General features: G+C 41.1%; 1 protein-coding gene across 7 annotated transcripts in view; it reads left to right on the top strand.

The window, feature by feature from the left end:
- Positions 1–21,367, top strand: part of CFAP61 (cilia and flagella associated protein 61) — a 301,246-nt gene that overhangs the window by 82,759 nt on the left and 197,120 nt on the right. For 6 of the 7 annotated variants that reach the window (XM_073878452.1, XM_025876823.2, XM_073878453.1 and 3 more), the window contains 3 exons: positions 1,568–1,746; positions 3,753–3,792; positions 6,435–6,574. In XM_073878452.1, coding sequence (XP_073734553.1) covers positions 1,568–1,746; positions 3,753–3,792; positions 6,435–6,574 — 359 coding nt within the window. Of the gene's footprint in view, positions 1–1,567; positions 1,747–3,752; positions 3,793–6,434; positions 6,575–8,101; positions 11,602–21,367 lie in introns of those variants that run through there. The other variant, XM_073878457.1, reaches the window with a different exon arrangement.

The following is a 21,367-nucleotide window of genomic DNA, read 5'->3' on the forward strand; positions in this document are numbered from 1 at the left end:
CGGGTACCTTCTCCTCCTGTGTCCACAAAACGCCCAGGGCCTGGGGCTTCTGGAAGGCAGGGCGAAGACTGGGCTGAAGTGAGGGGTCTGACAGTCTGCTATGCAGTGTTGGGGACACTAGAGTCCTTGCAGACAGCACCTGGCCTGTCTACTCAAGTGAAATAACTAGATGACTGTCCTCTGGTTAGAGGGGACAGAAGCAGCTCTAAATTCAGGTTCAGCCCGCACTGTGTGAGGCTGTGTAATGGGGAAAAGGCAGAACAGACAAGTGGAACTCTCCATTTCAAATGTAGAAACCTCTGTCCTCTCCTCCCACCATGTTCTCCAAATGCCAGAAGCCAGGTCTTTGTATTAGTTTTTTATCACTATGGTAACAAATTACCATGAACTTAGTGGCTTAAAACAACATAAATTTATTCTTATACAGTTCTGGAGGTCAGAAACCCAAACTGGTGCTAAGATTCAGGTGCAGGCAGGACTCTGTTCCTTCTGGAGCCTCTAGGGGAGAATCCCTCCCTTTGCTTTTGCTAGCTTTTGGAAGACACTTGCATTCCTTTGGCATGTGGTACCTTCCTCCATCTTCAAAGCTGGTAGCACTGTATCTTCGTCTCTTGACTCTGACCCTCCTGCCCTTTTTTTAATAAGGGACCCTTCTGATTTTATTGGGCCTACCTAGATAATCCCAGATAATCTCCTTGTCTTAAAATCTTAACTTAATGACCTCTGCAGAGTCCCTGTTGCTCTGTAAAATGCACAGGTCCTGGGGATTGGGCCATGTACAGTTTGGGGGGCCACTGTTCTGCCTATCACAGTCTCCAAGAAATTGAGCACATATTCAGAGACATGGGGATAAATACCAAAGAAATGAGAAAGTTGAAAGGGCTAGCCAATGGGAAGAGGAATTGGAGGGACAGGGGACTCCTGATTTTCTTTATAAGGTTTTAGTGCTGATATTATTTAAATGTTTGATGTATTACTTTAATTTAAAAGAACTCTGAGAAGGATCTCAGAAATGAATCATTTTCCTCTAACTGAGCTCTGACACCTTCTTAGACACCCCTAAAATGAGCCTGGAAGGTCTAACAGTAACTTTCCGGGTGGCTCCCGCCAATTGGACCTCCCTGGGCTCCACCTCATCACCAAACCGCCCAACAGTCCCAAGATCCAAAAATTCCTGTAGCACAAAATCACAGTGAAAACACTTTGGAAAGCAGAGGTATTTTGCTTATGGAACTGATAGATATTTAGTACTACCACACTCTAACTTCTCCCCAGCGTTGCAGTTGAAATATGCACTTTCACACTTTCCTATGTGAAAGACCAATGGAAACCATTCGTTTTCTGACCTTCACGTAAGGACTTCTTTCAATCCCTTTATAAATCTTGAATATCTCATTAAGAACATCTCATTAAAACTAGGCCTGGCTCAGGACGATTTGTTTCAGGTGAGACTGTCATATCTGTCCTAGAGAGACCATATAATGTAGAGATGATGCAACCACTAGCCCATTAAATTGCAGAAAATGAATAGGATTCCTGCTTGTTTCCTCATGTCTTCTTGCTGTAGGACATAGAAAACCTCACTCAGCAGTCCACTATGGGTGATACAGATGGCTGTGTCAGCTGTTTGAGATTGGCATCCATTTCGATGCCCAAGGAGACCAGCGACTTCCGCCCCATCTACAAGGGAGCCTCAGCTGCTTTTTGTATTCAGCTCTTTTGTATTGAGGAGAAATACGAAGCAAGGCAAGTACTGGTTGTCTATCATGGTAAGACTTTTCTTACGGCAATGGTAGCCTCACATTTTAATCTTATAGAGCCCTTGGTTTCCAAACGTGGCCTCACATCCTAATCCCGCTTTTTGTTTTTGTTTTGTTTTGTTTTGTTTTGTTTTTTTAAGCATAGATTTCTGGGCCCCAGTCCCAGAGGTTTCAGTCCATAAAATTTGGGCAAGGGCCACAAAACCGGACTGCCCAGGTTTTGGCTCACCTGTGTAACAGTTGGAGAACTGGAAAATCATCACTTATGTAACCACATGCTGCTCTCCTTTCTCTACAGTTTGCATTTGGGGGGCGCCTGGGTGGCTCAGTCGTTAAGTGTCTGCCTTTGGCTCAGGTCATGATCCCAGGGTCCTGGGATCGAGTCCCACATCAGGCTCCCTGCTCGGAAGGAGGCCTGCTTCTCCCTCTCCCACTCCCCCTGCTTGTGTTCCCTCTCTCCCTGTGTCTCTCTCTGTCAAATAAATAAATAAATAATCTTTAAAAAAAAATTAAAAAAATAAAGTTTGCATTTGTGGGGAGCTTTGGATTTAGGTGATTGCTTGTCTGGAGTCTTTTGGTGCAAGTATCAGAAAATCCAACCCCAACTGGCTTTTAAAAAATGGAATAATTGCCTCATATCACAAAGGATAAGTCCATTGGTGGGATTGATTTTCAATGTGGCTTGATTCAAGATAACCCCATCCAGTTCCAAGTTTCTCTCTCTGCCTCCTGCCTCTGGTTCCCTGCTGCTGGCTTCTTTCTCAGGACAGTGTCCCCTCTTGGGGCCAAAGAAATGGACAGTGGGCTCAGGCTCTGTACCAGAAACTAGTGAGGAGGACTTTGAGCCTGGCTTTCTAGCTATAGCCCCATCGGGCCTGATCAGACTATGCTCTCATTCCTGAGCTGATGGATGGGCCAGACCAGGACATGATGACAGCTTAGTCCTTTGCCTCATGCTCCCCCCCACCCAAATTTGGGGCTGGAGCCTTACCCATGTGTAATCTGAGGGGGGCTAGTAGGACACCGAACAACAATCCAGGGAAGTTGCTAGAAGGAGGAGGCATGGTGCCAGACAAAGCCTGGGTACCCACCAGACCACTCAGTCACCCCACTTCCTATCCCCATGTGTTCAGTGCTTGCTGCCATCTATAGTATGGAAGTGGACCTTTGACCTCAATGCCTAGATTCCACATCTCCTTTGGAATTCCCACCAACTCCACCATTTTATTCACAGAACAATCTGGAAGAGAAAAAGATTGGCTCATTTTGATAGACCGGAAAGTTCAAAGTATCCTTTAGATGACCGACAATACTGCTGGACATTTCCTTCTTAGAGAATGTATTTAAACATGCTCCCAGTTTCTCAATCTCATTTAGAATCATGTTTTACTTGTACTTTTTTCCTCTTAAGTTTTCAATTTCTTTGGAAATCTTAGAAGTTGAAAAGGGAAATCTTTATTTTACTTATATTGTGGACATCTAAAAAGCCTATAAGCCCTTCTAGATTAGTTGTGTATATTTATTTTTCCCTGTGCATTCAGATATGATTGTGCTTAGAATGTGACTTTTGAATTTTCAGACAGAAATTTGATGATCCATTATGGTTTGCCTGTGACTCTACAACCACAGGTGGTCAGAAAATCTTTTGCAGGTAAAAGAGAAAAAGATCAGAATTGCTTATAATACACCCACATCTCTCTGACAGCTCTAACAAAAAAGGGAGGATTATGTCACAGAATGACTATTGAGCCTCTTTGAATGCACAGGTTATTAATTGCTATAATAATGTCTTTAGTTATAGAAAAATACTTTATTAATGAAATATGAAGCTTATGACTTTCTGCAACTTGATTAATGTTCAGCTAGACATGAATTCCGACTAGTGGTTGGCCATCACTGCTTGACAGGAAGAGAGCCATAAATCTCTTTAAATATATACTGATACTGCATTTGCTTGCAGGTCGGTGACAATGCTTACTGTCTTGTTTACAGGTCACTGGACTTTATGAATTTCGTCTTCAGTCTTTTTCCTGTAAGTACATGCTGAATTTTGAGTAATATAATTGGTTTTCTAAGCTAAAAAAGTTATAGAAAAGTAAAATGCCATATTCACTGTCCAAGCATGTTCATTGCTATGAATGTTGAGGTTTGAATTGCTTCCATGTTCTGAAAATAAGGTTGAATGACATATCATGAACTCTTCAAAATATTGTCATTGCTGGTTCTAATAGTTCCCTTTCAGTGTCTAATTTCTTTTAAGGATAGCTTTCACGGTGTTTTGTTAGAATCAAATCATTAATAGAATGCTGGTAGTACATGAAAATTTCAGAAACGACACAAAAGTGGATTAGACCGCCATATTACTTTATAGCTTACATTGGCTCAGAGAATTCTGAAACCATTAGATTGCTTTTCTGAGAGTAGGAAAGTAGGAATTTGTGGCTGATTTTCTGGTTGGCGTCGCCCGACACAGTGCTTGATGTGGGGTAAGCACTCAACCCACTACGACAGGTTTGGTGGATGGGCCTCAGGCAAACAGACCAGTGCAAACAACATCCTCCATTGCTGTCCTCTGCCTTCATTTTTGGTTCATTGTTGTCAAGGGATAGAGATTCTAATCAATTTCTCACTTTATTGGAGGGAAGAAAGTGGGGAAGGAAGATGATTGAGGAAAAAATGGATTTTTATAAAGATGTTTTCCCTGCCTTGCCTATCAGTTAAGGCAAGTCAATAACTAGAGTTCTTCAGTTGGCTAATTACAAGAAAAATATCTATTGTCTTATTTTTCCTGATACTCTTTCTACTGAGGCAAAAACCAAATGTGGTTTAATTATGTTTCCTGAAGCCTATGTGATCATAGGTTGTATTTCCTTATTTTGTTAATATAATGAAGCCTTGTAGTAATGTTCTCCATTGTTCTTGTAACATTTTTGGGATTAATTTTAAGGCATTTTGAAGCTCATAAAGCAATGTAGATTATCCTAAGGTAGGCTTTACAAAGCCAGTTTCCCTCAGAGATGCCCCAAAGTAATTTTGCTACATTTAAATTCACTCCTGCTTTGAAGTCCATGTAAAGGCAGATCTTCAACATTACAAAACCATGCTGGCTTTAAAAAGGTAAAAGACACTTTTATGGTTTAATTCTATTTTATTTTGGGATATGCAGAGAGAGGAACAAAATACTTTTATAATTCATCCTTAAATCCTTCAAATCTAAGTCAAAGCAATTCATTATAGTCTCCTCCTCCCAGAGGAAGCCCACTGAGACTTGGCACCCATTCCTTATTTTCAGCTTGAGTATTTCAACAAGTTGACTTTCAAGTTCCCCAAAAGGAGCTGTGTTATTTTGCTAGAAAGAAGGAAGGTAAGGTCAAACAATGATTCACTCCTTTGGTTTGCACAAATGTCCCCAGAGTTTTAGATTACCACAAGTAATGCCTTCACAGGGTTCAGGAGGAGGCGAGATCCCAAAGGGACAAATTAGCTCTGGGAAGAGCAGGCCACTCCTGCAGGCACCTGGCAGAGGGTCAAGTGGGATGTGTGGAACACAGATGGTCTAGGACAGCTCTGTCCAATAGACAACAAATTTGAGCCACATAAGTAATGTAAATATTATAGCAGCCACATTAAAAAAAAAAGCAAAAAAGACGCAGGTGAAATCAATTTTAATAATATATTTTATTTAACTGAATATGCCCCAAATTTAATCATTTTCACGTGTAATCAGTATGAAAAGCTATTGAGATATTTTACAGTCTTTTCCCCAGTGTTTGAAATCTAAAATGTATTATTACACCTGTGGCACATTTCAATACAAACACTAAATTTTCATCAGAAATACTTGATGTGCGTTTAGATTTCATAAAATTGACAGTTGCATAAGTAGATTCATATACCCAAGTTGTTCCAACATACATAAAACTTTTCCAATAACTGAACTGAGTATCAGTTTTTTAATTTAAATTTTAAATTATTTAAAATGAAATAAAATTAAAAACTCAGTTCTCCAGTCACACTAGCCACATTCCCAAATGCCCCGTGTCCGGACATGGCTGCTGGTTCCCGTATTGGGCAGTGCAGATCTCCGGGGTGAGTGGCAGCTCTGAGGACATCTGGATCCTCCTATGCCTGCTAACTAAACACACTTCCCAGGTTAAACACATCCTTAGATCTGTTCACCTGAATGGGATCACGTCATGATAAAATACAGACATCCATTCATGTATAAGACAGGATTTTAAAGATGAAAAGGCCCGGATCACCACCCTCTCATCTCAGAGGAGGGGGCCGGGGCTGGTGCTCTATCACTTAGCAAGCCTAGGGCTGACACCCGTGCTGCCTCATTGCCTCCAGGGTGCAAGCGAATTTGCCAGCACAAAGGACCTTACTCTCAAAACTGACTTCCACAGAGGAGCTATGCAAATGGGTCCCATGGTTTACAATATTCATTTAGGTTTCAGCCAGACTTGCAGAGATTTTCTCGGTGTGCCTGCAGTTCCTTATCCTCTTGAATTTCATATGATTACTTTCCAAATTATAGGAAAGCTGAACTTGAATACCCTGTCCTTTACACATTTTATCCCCTATTTTCTGTACTGTTTTACAGCGGGAATTTGTTAGTGATGAATGGTTTCTGATTCTTTTCCCGGGTGTCCTGATCACCAATCCTGTTAGGACAAGAACTTCTGCATCATTTCTCTGCCGCACCTTACCCCTGAGTTTGCCCTCATCCAGAACTTCGTGAAGATTGTCCCCTTCAACAACTGTACGCTGGAGCAGGATCTCTATGTCTTCCATCGGGCTGGATTGCTCAAGTAAGTCGGCATACGTTTGGCCAAAAGACAATCCATGAAATTAACCAAAGAGAATGGAACAAGGAGCTTGCTACCACTTGAACTTAATGATTTCTTTTAAAAATTGTTTTACTGGTGGAGGGCTTGATCAAGTGATTTTAACCTATTGGTTAGGGAAAAAGTCATATTAAGAGTCACCTGTCCAGTCAGACATTTTATTGTCAATAAAAGACCATTTGATACCAAAACAGAAAAACTGACCAAAAAAATAAAATGGCCAGACTGTTTGCATATGAAGAAAAACAAACAAACAAAAAATAAATGGATATTTAAGAATCTTCAAACTTATTCATCAGGGGAAAGGAAACCCAGATAAGAATGAGACATCATTTTTGATCACTTGGCAAGATCTAAAATAGAGAAGCATTCAGTTCTAATGAGACAATGTAGCAGTGGTGAGAATATAATTGACATGAAATTTCCAAGGACAATTTGGCCAGAATGCTGCAGCGGTTCATGTCCTTCAATTCTTTAATTCCACTCCTAGAAATATATCCTAAAAACTGGTTGCAGAGATGCAAACAAAAATTTATATATAAGGATTAAAGATATTGGAAATACTCTGAATGCCTAATAATAGGGGAATGTTTAAATACTTATATGAAGTATAAGTATGAAGGAATTATAACTCTGCAATTCATTTAAAGAATTTTTAATGAATGGAAAATGCTCAGAATGTAATGCTAAGCTCATACAAGTATATAAAACAGCATTTAAAGATGACCTAAATTGCTAAAGAAAGAAAAAACATGAATAAACTGGAGTAAAGGGGGACATGCTGATGTGATACTATGCTGTGCTATCCGACCCTTCTTGTTCAGGACTAAAGAACTCACTTTCTAACTGTGGGATGTGTGAGCACCAACAGCTTGAAGCTGGGTCCCTCTTGAAAGAGATCGCCCCGGACTGAAGAGAAGGGCTTTGCCCAAGTTTGCCCCTCCTTACGGGGTGGAGGATCCTAAGAGCTCACCCCAATAAATCCCAGCCTGTAGAGCTCTGTGTGAGGCTGCCTCCCCCAGGGAACCTGGCCTGCAACACTAGAGGGGGTCAACAGTTGCCCCTGGGCAGTACTAGGAATATCTGGGATGATTTTTAATCCCCTTCTTTACATTGCCTAAAATTTGGAATTCTACACCCAGCTTGAATACTGCCTAGGATTCTTGAGCTGACAAGTAGTAGAAACCCATCCAATTGGCTTAAGTAACTGGAGAATTTTTTATCACACAGAGTCAAGTGAAGAATCCAGTCAAGTGAAGAATCCATGCATCCAATCAATGGCAATGCTGGTTTCATAGAGGGTTAGTTAGTCCTATTTGATCTGTCTCTTCCAGGTTGACCCTTCTTAGCCCAGTGCTTCCTCTGTGGTTGCAGGATGGGTGAGGTAGCTTTAGACCTTTTATCACCTCAAGTCCAAGGGGAAAAGAGTGGTGGGTATGCTTCCTTTCAGAAGCCCCAACACTAAAGTCTATTTGCCTCTCATTGGCTCAGATCATGTCCTGTGCTGACCCATCACTGGACCAGAGGCTGCTGGTTGGCATCATTTAGGTCTGTTTCCAGAGCTCAGGAGTTGGAGGGCTGCATTGCCAGACACAAATCTGGGGGCATTGCTGAAGAAACGGGCCGTTGAGCTGCTCCCTACAGCTCTGTTTCAGGACAGGACCTCTTGATCAATAGAAAATGAACAGTATATGTGTGATAGGAATAATATCAATACTTTGCGTTTTCTATAATTTACCTTTTTTAAGCTAAGGTCTTATACATGTAGTCTTGTTCTTACAAGATATCATGGAGTTCATCAAACTGTGCATTTAAAATGGGTGCATTTTATAGAATGTAAATGAGACCTCAGTAAAATTACTGCAAAATCTTACTGAAAATGGATTGGTGGAGTAGTTTCAGAGAGCTTTCTCTATAATTGATACATTAGCGTTTTAAGTGAAACTTTGAGAAACATCCTAAATGATCACTTTATGTTTGGGGGCTGGCTAAATGTATTTTGGCATATTCATTCAGCACATTACTATACAGATTTTGAAAAACTAGAAACAGATCTATGGAATGATATCCAGGGTGGTGAGAAAAGCAAGTAGTCAAACAGTAATAGCAATAGCACTGATAGCTTACATGTATGGAAGGTTTATAGCATTTTGGTCACTTTCTTAATCACTTTCCCTGTATCAGTATGTGCAGTGACCTTATTAGCTAGGTATCATTATAATTATCCCCATCTTACAGGTAAAGAAACAGACTCAGAGAGGTTAGGTTATTAGTTCAAAGTGACTCAGCAGGGTGTGGCAGAGCTCGTATTAGAACTAAGGCAGTTGGGGCACCTGGGTGGCTCAGTCAGTTAAGTGTCCAGCTCTTAATTTCGGCCCAAGTCATGATCTCAGGGCCCTGGGATCGAGCCCCGCATGGGGCTCCGTGCTCAGTGCAGAGTCGGCTTGAGATTCTTCCTCTCCTTCTCCCTTTGCCCCTCTCCACCCTGCTCTCATAGGCTCTATGTCTCTCTCTCTAAAAAAAAAAAAAAAAAGAACTAAGGCAGTTAGCTTCCAGAGTCAACACATCACCACTTCACATATTGCTTCTCTTTACTGTGTTTTCAGGTGAAGCCACTGCAACAGAAAGACCCCAAAACACAGTGGCTTGAGTCAGATAGAAATTCCACCTCTATCACACAGTAGTGCCAACGTGAGCAGAAGAGCAGCATTTTCCCCATGAAGTTGTGCAGGGACCAAGATTCCTTCTCTTACTGCTTCCTCATCTGGTAGAGTAAGGGTGTTTACCTAACATCTGCATAATGAGTCAGGGGTTTGTGAATTTGCATGGAAAGAAAAACTCCATCTTTATTTTACTAAGCTCTAATTGAAATTTAGTGTGTGCTTCCATTGTGAATGGAGGCAACATGCCTCAGAAGTGTTCCCGAAGCCACGACTTTGTAACCAGTAGAAATCATGGATATTTTCATATCATGTTACAGTTGTTCCAGATGTCTCAAAATATGTATGCTCATCCTACTTTGAAATTTCCCTAAATTTATTCTAACCAGAACTTGTTACCTAATGCATTAATTAGGAGGCATAGATATTACTAAAACATACATTTTTAAACATTTTGGTAACTCTATTTCAATATAATTCATTGTCTTTTATTTTACACATTTAAAAACATTAGTCTGGGCAGGGGCCCTAGCATCACCAGACTGCCAGAGGGGTCCATGGCACACAAAATTTCTAGACCACGGCCAGAGTGGGCTTGTCTCCTCATGCTTCGAGCTGGCTCAGAACATGACCACATTTCAGCCCATGGAGAAGGGTAGGAAGAGAAATGAAGAAGCACTTCCCTTTTATGGAATTTACATCACTTCTGTGCATAGTCTGTGGTCAGGAAGTTGGTTGCATGGCTGGGGGCATGTCACTGATAGGTTGGTGTGTGCCCAGAGTTGGTTCTGTTATTAAAAAGAAGAAGGGGGGAAAGGATACTGTAGACCCATCACATCTAGTTTTTATGTTGCATAAATATAGAAGATCTAGAAAGGTACACAGGACTTTATTAACTTTATTAACTTTGGGTACACAGGACTTCATTAACCTGAGGAGAAGGTGGGGTATAGCTGGCAACTTATTTTAGCTTTGTGTTTATCAGTGCTGTTTGATTTTGTTTCATTGATAAACTTTTTTGGAGCAGTTTTAGGTTTATAGCAACACTGAGCAGAAAGTACAGGGGTTCCTACATACCTCTGCCCCCCCCCTCCCACCCATAGACTCTCCCTCAGTTTACAACCCACAGCAGAGTTATGCCATTTGTTACCATTGATGAACCTATATCAACTCATCGGGGGTTTAGTCTTTCTGTTGTGAATTCTGTGGGTTTTGACAAATGTATAAAGACATGGATCCACTATTTTAGTATCCTACAGAGTAGATTCTAAAAATCCTCTGTGCTCTACCTCTTTCATCCCTCTCTCCTTCCCTACAACCCCTGGTAACCACTGATCTTTTTTAAAGTTTTGTCTCCAGTTTTGCCTTTTCTAGAATGTTCTATAGTTGGAATCATACAGTATGTAGCCTTTACAGATTAACCTTTTTCACTTAGTAGTACACATTTTAAAGTTCCTCTATGGCTTGATAGTTCATTTCTTTTTGGTGCTGAGTAATATTCCATTGTCTGGGTGTAGCATAATTTATTTATCTGTCCGCTCATTGAAAAACATCTTGGTTACTTTTAAGGGCAATTATGAATAAAGCTTCTATAAACATTTGTGTGCAGGTTTTTGTGTGGGTGTAAGTTTTCAGCTCATTTGAGTATATACCAAGGAGCACAAGTTTGGGTCATATGATAGGAGTGTTTAGTTTTTTGTCTTGTTTTTTTCTTTTTTAAAGATTTTATTTATTTATTTGAGAGAGAGAGAGAGAGAGCACACACAGAGGGAGAGGGAGAGGGAGAGGAAGAAGCAGGCTCCCCACTGAGCAGGGAGCCTGATGCGGGACTTGATCCCAGGACCCTGGGATCATGACCTGGGCCGAAGGCAGACATTTAACTAACTGAGCCACCCAGGTACCCAAGAGTGTTTAGTTTTATATAAACCTCCAAACTGTCTTCCAAAGTGGCTGTACCATTCTGCAATCCCACCAGCAATGAATGAGAGCTCCTGTTGCTCCACATCCCCACCAGCATTGGTACTGTCAGTGTCTTGAATTTCTGCCATTCTAATAGGTGTGTAGTGTTATCTTGCTGATTTGATTTGTAATTCCATAATGATGTATGGTATTGAGCATCTTTTCATATGCTGTTTGCCATTTGTCTGTCTACTTTGGTAACATATCTGTTCAGATCTTTTATGCATTTTTAAATTGGGATGTTCATTTTGGTTTGATTTTTACAAAATCATGGGTATGCATTACGTCTATCATAGAAAATCTGGTTATCTTTGTATATACTGATATTTAAAATTTTTATTATGACTCAAGTAGAACTTTTATTAAAATGTACTTTACACTGTCTGCATTATTAAGTAGAGTGTGTTGGTGACATTTTCTTATGACCTGGGATTCTCTTTGTGAATAAATGCACACTAGAAATCGAGAGCAACCAGATGACTTGGGATCAGGAATGGGTCATGGGTCTGGCTGTAGTAGTAGCCTTGTTCTTAGTGGCTTCATTACTTAATTCCTATTCTTTTCTCTCTCTGTTTACTATGACTTATTTTGCTTTTATTAAAAATTAAATTTAGGGGGGGCGGAGCAAGATGGCGGAGGAGTAGGAGACCTAGATTTCGTCTGGTCTCAGGAATTCAGCTGAATAGGGATCAAACCATTCTGAACACCTACGAACTCAACAGGAGACCGAAGAAGAGAGTAGCAACAACTCTCTGAACAGAAAAGTGACCACTTTCTGGAAGGTCTTTTCTGATTTGTATACAGTATATTTGCTGGGGACGTTGTAAACCTGTTAGCATTTCGTTCTCTCATTCATCTATTCTCCTCTGGACAAAATGACAAGACGAAAGAAATCACCTCAGCAAAAAGAACAAGAGGTACTACCATCAGCCAGGGACCTACTCAATACAGACATTAGTATGATGTCGGACCTAGAGTTCAGAATCATGACTTTAAAGATACTAGCTGGGCTTGAAAAAAGCGTGGAAGTTATTAGAGAAACCCTTTCTGGAGAAATAAAAGAACTAAAATCTAACCAAATCGAAATCAAAAAGGCTATTGATGAGGTGCAATCAAAAATGGGGGCACTAACTGCTAGGATAAATGAGGCAGAAGAGAGAATCAGCGATATAGAAGACCAAATGATGGAAAATAAAGAGGCTGAGAAAAAGAGAGAGAAACAACTACAGGATCACGAGGGCAGAATTCGAGAGATAAGTGATACGATAAGACGAAACAACATTAGAATAATTGGGATCCCAGAAGAAGAAGAAGAGAGAGAGAGGGGGGCAGAAGGTATATTGGAGCAAATTATAGCAGAAAACTTCCCTAATGTGAGGAAGGAAACAGGCATTAAAATCCAGGAGGCACAGAGAACCCCTCTCAAAATCAATAAAAATAGGTCAACACCCCGACATCTAAGAGTAAAACTTACGAGTCTCAGAGACAAAGAGAAAATCCTGAAAGCAGCTCGGGAGAAGAGATATGTAACCTACAATGGTAGAAACATTAGATTGGCAACAGACCTATCCACAGAGACGTGGCAGGCCAGAAAGGACTGGCAAGATATCTTCAGAGCACTAAACGAGAAAAATATGCAGCCAAGAATACAATATCCAGCTAGGCTATCACTGAAAATAGAAGGAGAGATAAAAAGCTTCCAGAACAAACAAAAACTAAGGGAATTTGCAAACACAAAACCAGCCCTCCAAGAAATATTGAGAGGGGTCCTCTAAGCAAAGAGAGAACCTAAAAGCAGCAAAGAGCAGAAACGAACACAGACAACAGACAGTTAACAGTCACCTTACAGGTAATACAATGGCACTAAATTCATACCTTTCAATAGTTACCCTGAATGTAAATGGGCTCAATGCCCCAATCAAAAGACACAGGCTATCAGATTGGATTAAAAAACAAGACCCATCCATATGCTGTCTGCAAGAGACTCATTTTAGACGCAAAGACACCCCCAGATTGAAAGTGAGGGGGTGGAAAACCATTTACCATGCTAATGGACACCAAAAGAAAGCTGGGGTGGCAATCCTTATATCAGACAAATTAGATTTTAAAACAAAGACTGTAATAAGAGATGAGGAAGGACACTATATCCTACTTAAAGGGTCTATCCAACAAGAAGATCTAACAATTGTAAATATCTATGCCCCTAACATGGGAGCAGCCAATTATATAAGGCAATTAATAACAAAAGCAAAGAAACACATTGACAACAATACAATAATAGTGGGGGACTTTAACACCCCCCTGACTGAAATGGACAGATCATCTAAGCAAAAGATCAACAAGGAAATAAAGACTTTAAATGACACACTGGACCAAATGGACTTCACAGACATATTCAGAACATTCCATCCCAAAGCAACGGAATACACATTCTTCTCTAGTGCCCATGGAACATTCTCCAGAATTGATCACATCCTAGGTCACAAATCAGGTCTCAATCGGTACCAAAAGATTGGGATCATTCCCTGCATATTTTCAGACCACAATGCTTTGAAACTAGAACTCAACCACAAGAGGAAAGTCGGAAAGAACTCAAATACATGGAGGCTAAAGAGCATCCTACTAAAGAATGAATGGGTCAACCAAGAAATTAAAGAAGAATTAAAAAAATTCATGGAAACCAATGAAAATGAAAACACAACTGTTCAAAATCTTTGGGATACAGCAAAGGCGGTCCTGAGAGGAAAGTATATAGCAATACAAGCCTTTCTCAAGAAACAAGAAAGGTCTCAAATACACAACCTAACCCTACACCTAAAGGAGCTGGAGCTAGAACAGCAAATAAAGCCTAAACCCAGCAGGAGAAGAGAAATCATAAAGATCAGAGCAGAAATCAATGAACTAGAAACCAAAAGAACAGTAGAACAGATCAACGAAACTAGGAGCTGGTTCTTTGAAAGAATTAACAAGATTGATAAACCCCTGGCCAGACTGATCAAAAAGAAAAGAGAAATGACCCAAATCAACAAAATCATGAATGAAAGAGGAGAGATCACAACCAACACCAAAGAAATACAAACAATTATAAGAACATATTATGAGCAACTCTATGCCAGCAAATTAGAGAACCTGGAAGAAATGGGTGCATTCCTAGAGATGTATCAACTACCAAAATTGAACCAGGAAGAAATAGAAAACCTGAACAGACCTATAACCACTAAGGAAATTGAAACAGTCATCAAAAATCTCCCAAGAAACAAAAGCCCAGGGCCAGACGGCTTCCCGGGGGAATTCTATCAGACATTTCAAGAAGAATTAATACCTATTCTCCTGAAACTGTTCCAAAAAATAGAAATGGAAGGGAAACTTCCAAACTCATTTTATGAGGCCAGCATTACCTTGATCCCAAAACCAGACAAAGACCCCATCAAAAAAGAGAATTACAGACCAATATCCTTGATGAACATGGATGCAAAAATTCTCACCAAAATACTAGCCAATAGGATCCAACAGTACATTAAAAGGATTATTCACCATGACCAAGTGGGATTTATTCCTGGGCTGCAAGGCTGGTTCAACATCCGCAAATCAATCAACGTGATACAATACATTAACAAAAGAAAGAACAAGAATCATATGATCCTCTCAATAGATGCAGAAAAAGCATTTGACAAAGTACAACATCCTTTCTTGATCAAAACTCTTCAGAGTATAGGGATAGAGGGTACATACCTCAATATCATAAAAGCCATCTATGAAAAACCCACAGCGAGTATCATTCTCAATGGGGAAAGGCTTAGAGCCTTTCCCCTAAGGTCAGGAACGCGGCAGGGATGTCCACTCTCACCACTGCTATTCAACATAGTATTAGAAGTCCTAGCCACAGCAATCAGACAACAAAAAGAAATCAAAGGCATCCAAATCGGCAAAGAGGAAGTCAAACTCTCACTCTTTGCAGATGATATGATACTGTACGTGGAAAACCCAAAAGACTCCACCCCAAAACTGCTAGAACTCATACAGGAATTCAGTAAAGTAGCAGGATATAAAATCAATGCACAGAAATCAGTGGCATTCCTATACACCAACAACAAGACAGAAGAGAGACAAATCAAGGAGTCTATCCCATTTACAATTGCACCCAAAACCATTAGATACCTAGGAATAAATCTAACCAAAGAGGCAAAGGATCTGTACTCAGAAAACTATAAAATACTCATGAAAGAAATTGAAGAAGACACAAAGAAATGGAAAAACGTTCCATGCTCATGGATTGGGAGAATCAACATTGTGAAGATGTCAATGCTACCTAGAGCAATCTACACATTCAATGCAATCCCCATCAAAATACCATCCACTTTTTTCAAAGAAATGGAACAAATAATCCTAAAATTTGTATGGAACCAGAAGAGACCCCGAATAGCCAGAGGAATACTGAAAAAGAAAAGCAAAGCTGGCGGCATCACAATTCCGGACTTCCAGCTCTATTACAAAGCTGTCATCATCAAGACAGTATGGTACTGGCACAAAAACAGACGCATAGATCAATGGAACAGAATCGAGAGCCCAGAAATGGACCCTCAACTCTATGGTCAACTTATTTTTGACAAAGCAGGAAAGAATGTCCAATGGCAAAAAGACAGTCTCTTCAACAAATGGTGTTGGGAAAATTGGACAGCCACATGCAGAAGAATGAAACTGGACCATTTCCTTACACCACACACAAGAATAGACTCCAAATGGTTGAAAGACCTAAACGTGAGACAGGAGTCCATCCAAATCCTAAAGGAGAACACGGGTAGCAACCTTTTCGACCTTAGCCGCAGCAACTTCTTCCTAGAAACATCGCCAAAGGCACGGGAAGCCAGGGCAAAAATGAACTATTGGGATTTCATCAAGATAAAAAGCTTTTGCACAGCAAAAGAAACAGTCCACAAAACCAAAAGACAACCGACAGAATGGGAGAAAATATTTGCAAACGACATATCAGATAAAGGGCTAGTATCCAAAATCTATAAAGAACTTATCAAACTCAACACCCAAAGAACAAATAATCCAATCAAGAAATGGGCAGAAGACATGAACAGACATTTCTCCAAAGAAGACATCCAAATGGCCAAGAGACACATGAAAAAGTGCTCAACATCACTCGGCATCAGGGAAATCCAAATCAAAACCTCAATGAGATACCACCTCACACCCGTCAGAATGGCTAAAATTAACAAGTCAGGGAACGACAGATGTTGGCGGGGATGTGGAGAAAGGGGAACCCTCCTACACTGTTGGTGGGAATGCAAGCTGGTGCAACCCCTCTGGAAAACAGTATGGAGGTTCCTCAAACAGTTGAAATTAGAGCTACCATTCGATCCAGCAATTGCACTACTGGGTATTTACCACAAAGATACAAATGTAGGGACCCGAAGGGGTACATGTACCCCAATGTTTATAGCAGCAATGTCCACAATAGCCAAACTGTGGAAAGAGCCAAGATGCCCATCGACAGATGAATGGATAAAGAAGAAGTGGTATATATACACAATGGAATATTATGCAGCCATCAAAAGGAATGAGATCTTGCCATTTGCAACGACGTGGATGGAACTGGAGGGTGTTATGCTGAGTGAAATAAGTCAATCAGAGAAAGACATGTATCACATGACCTCACTGATATGAGGAATTCTTAATCTCAGGAAACAAACAGTGTTACTGGAGTGGTTGGGGGTGGGAGGGATGGGATGGCTGGGTGATAGACATTGGGGAGGGTATGTGCTACGGTGAGCTCTGTGAATTGTGCAAGACTGTTGAATCACAGATCTGTACTTCTGAAACAAATAACGCAACATATTTTAAGAAAAAAGGAAAAGAAGAAGATAACAGGAGAGGAAGAAAAGGGGAGTATGTCAGAGGGGGAGACGAACCATGAGAGATGATGGACTCTGAAAAACTGAGGGTTCTAGAGGGTAGGGGGGTGGGGGGATGGGTTAGCCTGGTGATGGGTATTGAGGAGGGCACGTTTTGCATGGTGCACTGGGTGTTATGAACAAACAATGAATCATGGAACACTGCATCAAAAACTAATGATGTAATATATGGTGATTAACATAACAATAAAAAAATTAAAAAAAAAAAGAAAATAAATAAAGTACCAGATGTAAAAAAAAAAAAAAAATTAAATTTATTTTTTTTTAAATAATGAGATTTTCAACACTTGTCTGGAAATTAGTCCTGGTTGCAGCAACAAGGCCCTTGTTTCTCCTTATACTTTGTTCCCATTTGCAGTGTCAGCTTCATTTTTTAAAAAATTTTATTTATTTGTCAGAGAGAGAGAGAGAGAGAGGAGAGCACAAGCAGGGGGAGTGGCAGACAGAGGGAGAAGCAGGCTCCTGCTGAGCAGAGAGCCCGATACGGGACTCGATCCCAGGTCTCTGGGATCGTGACCTGAGCTGAAGGCAGGCGCTTAACTGACTGAGCCACCCAGGCATCCCTCAGCTTCATTTTTTTTTTATCACTCACGTATAAAGTTGGGGCAAATCATGTACACCTGGTTTCCTTTCTGGAAAATTAAAGTCTCACATGCCAAGGTAGTTTTTGCACCCTTAGAAGAACATGATCTTTTGTCATTGTTTCCATCTGAGCCCTCATCAAGAACCTTCCTCTGTTCCTCTGGGAGTTTTGTGGCCAACCAGCTACCACTCTGCACCTCTTCTCAGCTTGTCCACGCATGTAGCTCCTTTCTGCTTCTTCTGGTTCCCATACCCCTGTCTGTGTAAGAACCTGCTCCTACTTGTGGGGGGAAGAAATCCCTCAAAACCCCCATGTGTGTCACCACCACCATGTCCCTTTTGTGGACATGGCAGCAGGCCACTGTTTTCTAGAGAAAGCTTAGATCGTTTATTTTTATTTTTTTATTTTAACTATAATTCCAAATAGTTAACATATAGCATCATATTAGTTTCACTGTACAATATAGTGATTCAACATGTCATACATCACCCGGTGCTCATCACAAGTGCACTCCTTAATCCCCATCAACCATTCCCCCCTCCCCCACCTCCCTTCTGGTAACCATCAGCTTGTTTGTTTCTCTCTCTCTCTTTTTTTCCTTTCCTCATTTGTTTCTTAAATTCCACATGAGTGAAATCATATGGTATTTGTCTTTCTCTTACTGACTTGTTTTGCTTACAGTTATACTCTCTAGCTCCATCCATGTTGTTGCAAATGGCAAGATTTCATTCTTTTTTATGGCTGAGTAATATTCTATTGCATACCACATCTTGTTGATCCATTCATTAATTGATGGACACTTGAGTTTCTTCCAAGTTTGGCAATTGTAAATAATACTAGTATAAACATCGGGGTGTGTGTATCCCTTTGAATTAGTGTTTTTGTATTCTTTGGGTAAATGCCCAGTAGTGCAATTACTGGGTTGTAGGGTAGGTTTATTTTTAATTTTTTGAGGAATATCCATACTGTTTTCCACAGTAGCTACACCAGTTTTCATTAGCACCAATAGCATAAGACAGTTTTCCTTTCTCCATATCCTTGCCAACACCTGTTGTTTCTTGTGTTATGATTTTAGCTATTTAGGTCTTTTCTTTAATTCTTTATTTTAACTAAATTATAAGCACAAAGAGCTTTTTAGAGAAATCACACATTTAATGTTAGACGTGGTAGTTTTGCCTGTCAGGACCACTCAGCTTCTACAGGGAATATGACCTCAAGAACTGCCTTCTTCCCTCTGCTTTTTAAATTTTTTTAATTGTTATTGTTATTTATTTATTTATTTATTTTTAGAGAGAGACAGAGAGAAAGAGAGCGTGTGCACACATGTGCAGGCACATGCGGGCATGTGCGGGCAGGCAAATGGGTGGGGCAGGGAGGGGCAAAGGGAGAGAGAGAATCTTAAGCAGACTCCATGCTGAGTGCAGAGCCTGATACAGGGCTCCATCCCATGACCCTGAGATCCTGACCTGCTGAAATCAGGTCGAAATCAGCTGAAATCAAGAGTCGGATGCTTGGGGTGCCTGGGTGGCTCAGTTGGTTAAGCGACTGCCTTCGGCTCAGGTCATGATCCTGGAGTCCTGGGATCGAGTCCCACATCAGGCTCCCAGCTCAGTGGGGAGCCTGCTTCTCCCTCTGAACTTCTCCCCTCTCATGCTATTTCTCTCTCTCTCAAATAAATAAATAAAATCTTTAAAAAAAAATAAAGATAAAATACTTTAAGAGTTGGATGCTTAACTGACTTAGCCACCCAGGCGTCCCCATCCCTCTGCTCTTTTTAAAAAACCCTATACTCGGGGCAAGTGGCTGACTTAGTCAGTAGAGCATGTGATTCTTGATCTTAGGGTTGTGAGTTCAAGTCCTATGCTGGGCCTAGAGCTTACTTTAAAAACACAAAACCTGAAAGCAAGCAGGATGTCCTTCAACAGGAGAATGCATTAAAAAAACCCCTGTAGGGACATCTGGGTGGCTCAGTAGGTTAAGCGTCTGCCTTCAGCTCAGGTCATGATCCCAGGGTCCTGGGATGGAGCCTTGCGTTGGGCTCCCTGCTCAGCGGGGAGCCTGCTTCTCCCTCTGCCGCTCCCCCTGCTTGTGCGCTCTCTCTCTCAAATAAATAAATAAAATCTTAAAAAAAAACAAACAAACAAAAAACCTGTAGCCCCTTCAGGCAGCTGAGTTTGGCTGTCTGAGAAGGAGGCCAGCTGACCTGAAGGTGTTTCTACAAAAATGTGAAGGAAAGACGAACTCACACTCTTCCATCCCAGAGATATTTGGATTTTTAAAACATTATTGGTGTTAAAGAAGGAGTTCGGAGGAATTTCATATCTTCCAAAATGAAGTTCAGAGGAGTGACCTCCCAGAAGTCCAGCGGTCACCTCTCATTGACCCCTGGCGTCAGTTTTCCTGAGGCGGCAGTGCCTTGACAGGGCCTCCCTTTTCTGCCCCTGTGTCCCCAGAGTATTCTCTCAAGGTTCCAGGATGTTTTCATAATCGTTCCCGCACACTGACACCTGCATCTCAGCCAGGAGGGCAGAAACACGTCCCTCTTACCTGTGACAAGCACACTGGGCTTTTAGTAAGTAAGGACTTACAAGGGTGTGTTTGTCCCTCTTGTCAAGGAAGACCATACGTGTCCACAAGGCTGGCACGGACATGGCATCTAGCATCTTCCCCCACCTCCTCCCCCACGGGACGTGGCTTCCCTCTCAAGTTTACCTGCATTTACTCCAGGAGAACTTGGTATTTCATATGCTGTTCGATTCTATTCCAGGCATGGTCCACGGGTCAGCAGCAGCAGCCCTCAAGAACTTGCTCAAATGCAGAATCTCAGGCCTGCCCCAGGCCTCCTGACTGGGTTTGCCTGGGACTCTGTTGTTAACAAGCCCGCCACCTGATTTTTATGCACATTAAAGTTTGAGAAGTGCTGGAGGCGCTTCTGTTTTCTATGAGCACAGCTTCCCCCACGATCCAAAAGTAAATCGTTCCTATGAAACATATCATACACCAAAACTGCATCTGGGAAACGGAGAGTATCCCCTGCTTTCTGGAAGTTCCCATTACCTCCACTTCACTTTCCTGAAAGACCAACATTAGTCTGATAATGGCTTTCTTTGTAAAAAAGTGAAGATCTTCAGATTTCTTTCTGTTAGCAAAAATGAAGTTGGAGGATCCCTGTATATCATTTGTAGGAAAGGATAGTGATTCTATCGCCTCTCAAGACTGAGATTTTCTAGAACCATGTAAGCCACATCAACTTTAAACCTTTTGTTACCTGGTAATTTCTGGTTCTGTTGAGGTTTGGAGGCCTTTTTGTATTGCGTAAATAGACCCTTGGGCTAGGTCTTATAAGAATACATGAACTATGACAGTCTTAGGGATTTTTGTCTACTTACACCAAGTAATATTCATTTCTCTTCTCCCTTTCTAATTCTTATCTTTTCATACACACCCTCCCCTCAACCTGAGTTTTCCTAAAAGCATCTTTTCAGATTTCAAAACGTAGATGATCAGTGGGAATGCTTTCAGCTGGAAATGAAAGAAAACCCAACTCAAAATGGCTTCAGCCATAGGGCATTTATCGGCTCAGGTAACTGGGAGGCTGCAGACAGGCCGGGCTTTAGGGTTTGAATCTCTGGGG

This window comes from Callorhinus ursinus, unplaced genomic scaffold (assembly GCF_003265705.2).
Source record: "Callorhinus ursinus isolate GAN/ISIS: 27379988/994484 unplaced genomic scaffold, GSC_fseal_2.0 scaffold29, whole genome shotgun sequence".
Taxonomy (NCBI): Eukaryota; Metazoa; Chordata; class Mammalia; order Carnivora; family Otariidae; genus Callorhinus; species Callorhinus ursinus.